The sequence below is a fragment of the Hyalella azteca genome, unplaced genomic scaffold, assembly GCF_000764305.2.
Source record: "Hyalella azteca isolate HAZT.00-mixed unplaced genomic scaffold, Hazt_2.0.2 contig14010, whole genome shotgun sequence".
Taxonomy (NCBI): Eukaryota; Metazoa; Arthropoda; class Malacostraca; order Amphipoda; family Hyalellidae; genus Hyalella; species Hyalella azteca.
Genome location: NW_025943911.1, coordinates 87,228 through 94,021, shown reverse-complemented (window position 1 = coordinate 94,021; position 6,794 = coordinate 87,228). Strand labels below are relative to the sequence as shown.

General features: G+C 41.8%; 1 protein-coding gene across 2 annotated transcripts; it reads left to right on the top strand.

Annotated features, from left to right (window-relative positions):
* The first annotated feature begins 760 nt into the window (after window positions 1-760).
* LOC108680898 lies at window positions 761-6,153 on the top strand. Of its 2 annotated transcripts, none has more exons than XM_018169837.2 (2): window positions 761-827; window positions 4,593-6,153. In XM_018169837.2, exons 1-2 carry the CDS (start codon window positions 807-809, stop codon window positions 5,940-5,942), a joined length of 1,371 nt encoding a protein of 456 aa, XP_018025326.1. In that variant the 5' UTR covers window positions 761-806; the 3' UTR covers window positions 5,943-6,153. The 2 variants fall into 2 exon arrangements, with proteins under 2 accessions (XP_018025326.1, XP_018025318.1); XM_018169829.2 differs by having other exon boundaries at window positions 779-836.
* Window positions 6,154-6,794: the final 641 nt, after the last annotated feature.

Below are 6,794 nucleotides of genomic sequence, written 5' to 3'. Positions count from 1 at the left end.
GCTCAACCGCCTCATGCGCGGCCGCACCAACAACAAAAATGCTGACTTGAGCCTCCACACAACCGTGCAAGTCAGGCTACTCGTACCCACTCTCACTTTCGCTGACGGGTAACCACTGCTGACCTCAGGTAGGCTAGTTCAGCGTCAGTCCCGTCCAGCGTCAGGCCGGTCCCGTGCGAGGCTGGGTCAGCGTCAGGCCGGTTTTGTACGAGTCTGGACCTGCGTCGGGCCGGTCCCGTGCGAGGCTGGGTCAGCGTCAGGCCGGTCTCGTGCGACGCTGGATTGGACCAGCGTCAGGCCGGTTTTGTACGAGTCTGGACCTGCGTCGGGCCGGTCCCGTGCGAGGCTGGACCAGTGTCAGGCCGGTCCCGTGCGGGGTTGGACCAGCGTCAGGCCGGTTTTGTACGAGTCTGGACCTGCGTCGGGCCGGTCCCGTGCGAGGCTGGACCAGCTTAGGGCCGGTCCAGAGCGAGGCTGGACCATCGTCAGGCCGCTCCAGCGTCAGGCCGGTCCCGTGCGACGCTGGACCAGCGTCAGGCCCGTCCCGTGTGGAGCTGGACCAGCGTCAGGCCGGTCCCGTGCGGGGTTGAACCAGCGTCAGGCCGGTTTTGTACGAGTCTGGACCTGCGTCGGGCCGGTCCCGTGCGAAGCTGGACCGGCCTCGGGCAGGTCCCGCACCAGAATTTCAGGAAAGACGTCAAGAGGCGGGACGCTGGCTGCTGAGGTCAGTGCGTGTCGACCTGAGGTCGCCTATATAAGGCAGAGCGCGACGACGCGCAGCTCAGTCTCCTTCACACCGCACTGTCATGATGAGCTCGGCCGCGAGGGTGAGTCAGGTAGTGGTGAATTGTTGTATAGATGTCAGTATTAAGTGAAATATTAATTATTTAAAATATATCATCGGCCTTTCAAAAATTTACTAGTCCAGATCACGCCTTTTGATTGCAAAAATTCATCAATTAAAAATATTCCCGAAAAATAATGGCGAAAATCCTCTAATTTAGAATTGAAAAAGCCATAACGCAAAAGCCTTCTGAGTATCTGGTGTGGAAACCTAGCGATGTATTTCTGAACCGAGCTGATGACGCCTGATTCGACGTTGCATTGTAACGACGTTACAATTGCATCAGTGCGACGTTATACCTCAACTAACAATATGCTGACATCAGAATATACATTCTGATGCTAGCAACTCATTTAATCGCACAATTATTCTCGATAATATTTACCACAATAAGTATCTTAACACGCTGAGTGCTGTATGACCCCCCGGTGGGTTCCATGGCCTTTTTACCTGGATAAATTCCGTGATTTATTTCTTTAAGATTGCGCTGGCCTGGTAAAATTTATGATGGCGGTACTTACTTATTAAAATTTAAAATGTACCGTACAGAAAAAAAATTAAAATTGTTATTTTTACACTGCAATCTACAAATTTTCTCGTAAATATAGAATTATTGGCCTTTTTTGTCCGCATACTTGGCCGTTTTTGGGCCATCTTAGAACCCTGGTAGGTTATATACCGCACTCAACGTGTTATAAGACAGCACATTTAATCGCAAATTAATCCCACGAAAACATTACATTAACCAATAAATTATCTTACTACTATCGCCGCAAAATCTGTAGAGGCGTCGCACAGACAAAGTAAGGCGACGTTTGACGAGCTCAGCACTGTAGAAGAATTAGCAGGATGAAGAAATTAAAACATAAAATTGGTGCAAAGTGAGAATTACGAAAGGAAAAAATTTGGGGGAATTTGCGCTACTCCCTACACCGAGTTGGCTAAAGAAGTGCATCTGACCGCAATTAAAGAAAAGTGACCTTTTCCGTCTACTTTGGCGGAAATATTCTTAAAAAAAAACAAAGTCATATATATTACTGTGAACTTGTATTCAAAATTTTGGAATTACAAAGTTCGTTAGCAAGCCACTTAATGTGAATGTTGTTAGCAAGATCATGCTAGAAAAGGTCACTTTGGCGCTTCAGGAAACAAACAAAAACCGATTGAAAATGAAATGCAATTCGGAAATGTTATTTTTCAAAATTCTCTGAATATTTTCAGCAGCACTTGGAGCTCTCGGTTCAACTAAATCTCGATAAGAGTGTAGTACATAGTTTTAATTTACTTATTTATTTATTAGTGTACAAGTGCGTTAAGTATACAGAAAATGAAAATACTCGGCGAAAGCATGCTGCTCTATATATAATACTTAGAGGTGCTAGATTCTGAACCACCTAAACTTACGTTGTGGCGAGCAACCGGCACAAGTTTGAAGATAAGATAACATGAGGATAAGATAACATGAAATAATTCCAAAACGCACTTGAATTTTGACTCGCTTCACATATTATCACTTGCGCTCGTAGTGCAATAATATATAATATATTATTGGATGACTTATTCCATTAACTAATGGTAATTACTTCTTTTGTATTAAATTCATTTGGAGAAATGATTCATAAATTTTATTAGTGAGTTCAGAATAATTTGTACCGACGGTAACGTGCAATGTAAGATGCAGAGCATTTTCTGACCAACTATTTGACTTATATTGTTGTTTATAATATTAAAATTTTGTTCATAATATTAGCAATATAGCTGCAGGAAGAAAGTTATGAGCATTAAATAATCTGAAAATATGCCAAAGCGGAAGCCTTTGAAAATTGTGACTGCTGACGAGAACAAAAGCAAGAGGCCAGCTAACCTGGATGCAAATAAATGGATATTTTAATAATAATCAACTAACGAGCTGGTTATTCTGCACGGTAAAATAAATGAAATTATGCATGCATTATTAAAAATTTTAGGAGAATTTACAATTTGCATAATAGAATTTCGCAATACCTTATTCGATCATAACTTTGGTTTAAACTAAAATTGTTTGCATTCATCATCTTCCTTGAATACATTTCAGAGAATGTATGTAAGATACGACGATAATTACCGTGAGCAGATTGGTGAGTGCTTACTGTAAAGTGCAGCATTTTATACATTTTGAGCAATTATCTCAAGAAAATTGTAATAATGAAGTGGCAAAAATATGACGCTTAGACCTCATTCTCGGGCATAAAATACCAGCTCCGTGCTGTGAATTATTGTGTTCAGAAGATATTTTCCATTATTTCGTCCCTCACATCTCCAGATTTCGAGATAAATCATTTGCATGTGTTTCAATAATAATTGACCGCGCAGATATTAGCAAAGTGGAGGCCTCAGAATCAAGCCGTGGCGCACGTGCAAGAAGTGACATGGGTTCCAGTTCGCTGTATTCGAACATATGAAAAAATGCCACTTAAAAATTAAATGTACCTTTCACCGAAATTATTTACATCTGGAAGCGATGAAGGTTACAAACGTGGCTGTGCACTCCTAAGCTCCTGCACCCTCTAGGCACTCAGAACCTCTAATTATCGGCGTCAATGCCAGAGCTCGGGAATGCCCATTTATTTTATGTTGCTGCCGCGGCCTTACGAACGCAAGTGCGTTTTTCTACGGTAGCTATTCTACCTAACGCTTCGTCGTATTTTACATCCTGTTTTGAGAGCAAGATAATTGCAGAGGTCTCACGAATATATTTATTTACGTCGGGAACTTTGTTCAATTGATTCCTTTCACATCGTGTTTGGCAGCCATGACGCCGCATTTGGTCTTGGTAAGATAATTATTCCCCGTACGTCGCGTAAGCAAAAAACAGCAGCAACCGAAAGCAAGGAAACGCAGGTCAGACCCTGCGATCGTCGCCTAAAATTATACCAAAAAAGTGCCAAGCGATTCCTGGCCGCGGAAGTGACTGCGCTGGACCGAGCAAGCGACTGCTTGATAAGCGAGTTTCTTATGATGGAGCGAAGCCTGCCTGGTTTTTTACGCCAAATTCTGATGAGTCAGCATGTTTAGATCGCCCTCACTTGTAAGAGGATTAGGTCATCGTTATATAAAGTGATTCTTATTAGCTTTATCGGTTAGTGAACAAGCTGATTTACAAGTATGCAAGCAAGAAGGTTTGGTCATATCCATATCATGCAATCTCAATTAATATTAACTTTTAGTGAGCGTGGTCTAAGGCTGCCAAGTCCGAAAAAAATGCTGAGATCATAGCATGGAATTCTGAGGTCATAGGAAGTCCATTTCTATTGAAGACGTTGTGGATTGCTCCAATAATCTGTTTATTATTTTTGTGACGTTTCCTTCCTCATCATGAATTTTGAATGAAAGTTGCATGTGCATTGTACTTTCGATCACATTTAATACATTATAACAAAGGCTTTAATGAGGTCCTGTTTCTACATACTTTAAAATATACAATATTTACAGTATATGCTGAATGTGTCTAAATAAATTGGACGATGACTTTTAAACAGGCTTCACATCAGTTTGAAGCGGCCGGATTTTTCTAAGCTGTTTTTTTAAGATTGAAGTTAGAGTTTGTTTTTAATTTTAAACGTTGTTATAAGACCAGAAAGGAAACGAATGAAACAAAAATTCATTATACCTACGTGACTTCGTGTCACATTGACAGTTATTAACGTAAAACTCTTCCAGAAAATCTTTCATTTAATTGATTTACCTTTATCTGTTTTAACCCTCACAGGTCTTCTGCAGCGTCGCGGCTCTAGCGCTGGTCACTGCAATGCCATATGATCCATCGGGATTTTCTATTGACCGCTCGATATTCCGAGACCAGCACAGCGGTTTTCTCTCATCGCCATCGCTTACATCCTTTGATTCAGGTTTTGTTCCCAGCTCTTTTAGCAATTTCTTCGGTTCGCAGAATATACTGACGACTCCACACGTTCTGCGATCATCAATTAGTGCAGAGTTCCCACTCCGCACTCTGGCTCGCTGTCCTAAAGGCCTTGCTAGGGATGCCGCTGGCAGATGTGTAGAGCCCATCGTGCGCAAAAATGTTTTCCTTTTCAAATCGCCTCAAGTAAAGGCACCTCAGCTGCCTCCCCCTGTAATTCCAAAACCAAAGATCCTCTTCAATTACGTTTATGTTAACTCCGGTAATGATGTCAGGAAGCCAAATCCTATCGTGGTGCCACCGCCTCAAGAGAAGACCTTGGTGTACGTATTGAGGAAGAGGCCTGAACCGATCAGACAAGAAGTTATTGAAGTTCCTCCTCAACCCGACTCTGACCCAGAAGTTTTCTTCATCAATTACAACGAAGGCCAAAATCAGCAGCTGCCAGGAGGTGTTGACCTGCAAACGGTGTTGGCTCAGTCTGCTGCTCAACAAACGGGTGGCGTCGAGATCGGAGGGAGCGGTTTGGGTTTGTTTGTTGATGGAGCTTCTACTGGACTTGCTGGTCAACTAAATCAGGTTGGATCACTTGCTGGATTGGAGTTCGATATCAGTCGCGAGTTTCAGGAAAGGAATTCTTTCAATGGCTTAGGCAGCTATGTCCCTCCATCAGCTAGAACTGTCCAGTTTACCCCTTCAGGCAGCTCCCAGGTACAAAGGTTGGAGCCAACGATCGCCTCAGAAGGCTCTGTTGTTGACTCCACTTCTACCTTACAGGATCAAGAAGCCAATGCTTCAAGCAATACCGAAGAGTCAGAACAGAAAAAATCTGATGAAGCTGAAGGAAACAATGAAAATCAAGAGGCTGAAGCCAACTCTGCTGTTGAAAATTCAGAAAAGATCCAGGAAAAAAGATCTCCAAGAGCCGATGCAAGGCCAACATCAACTTCTACGTCACTAGTCGTGAATAAGCAAGTGAGCCTCGAGACGCCGCCTAGCGGGGCCAAATCTTTTGTCTTCTCAGTGATGAAGAAGCCTGCAACAGGAGAAAAGGAGGCTGTGGTTGCGGACTTGGACACAAGTCCTTCAGAAAACAACGAAGCCATTTCCCGAGCGACCGACGATGTATCAGCGACCATCCCAGTCCTCACCTCAGAAGACGTCAAAGAACGATTGAAAACAGCAGCAGTAAACTGATGAACCGCGAGGCCGAGTTTATTAAGATATCAGTCAGCAATAATGTATTATTTAATCGTTTATTAATATTGTTTACGATTTTGCTCGACGGATATTTACTTGTCTGTTTATCATTTACTTACTTGTCTGTTAATCATGTTTTCATTTATTTTTCTGTGTATACTCTGTAAGTCATCGAAGTAATATAAGGAACCAAATAAAAGTCGAAATAACAATTGCGTTATTTTCTCCATATACTCGTCGTTTATTATCGATAAACTCTAGCTAAAAATATACCCAGCATCTTTTAGTTAGCTTAATCACAAATAACTTTCTATTACTGCAAACATTAAATGCAAACCTACCATATGAACAGCAGACCAATGCTTCAGATTCATATGTCACTTCCATGTAGGTCATGTAGACATTTCTACGTTAGTTGGTCTGCATGAAGCAGCAGACAATGTGCCACATAACGTACACATTCCTACGGTAGTTTGTCTGCATCAACATATGTACAATCATTACAAATGCTATCCTCAAAATCAGTACGGATAGCGTCGTTTGGTTCAACCTATAGAATCAGTGCAGAGCTGGATAAAGTTCTATGTTTTTCAATGAGCCTGAAAAGTTTGTTTCATCAGGTTACTCTTTATCAACCATGACTCTTTATTTCGTTTCGATGGAAAGATTTATGCGTACATCGACCACAAATCTTTCTCTATTTCATTTCATTTTTCATCATTTGGGCGTCAAATGTAATAAAATGTTTCTATCCACTAATTTATCAAAATATTTGATAAAATTCCATGAATAACAAAATGTAAGAAAATTCGTTGACCAGAAACATGTTATAACAGCAACACAAACGTA

Excerpts from the sequence above, each read along its gene's own strand:
- LOC108680898 (XM_018169829.2), top strand. The coding sequence starts at position 807 with ATGATGAGCTCGGCCGCGAGGGTGAGTCAG. Across the intron at positions 837-4,592 it reads CGGCCGCGAGGGTGAGTCAG|GTCTTCTGCAGCGTCGCGGC; the intron begins GTAGTGGTGAAT and ends TAACCCTCACAG.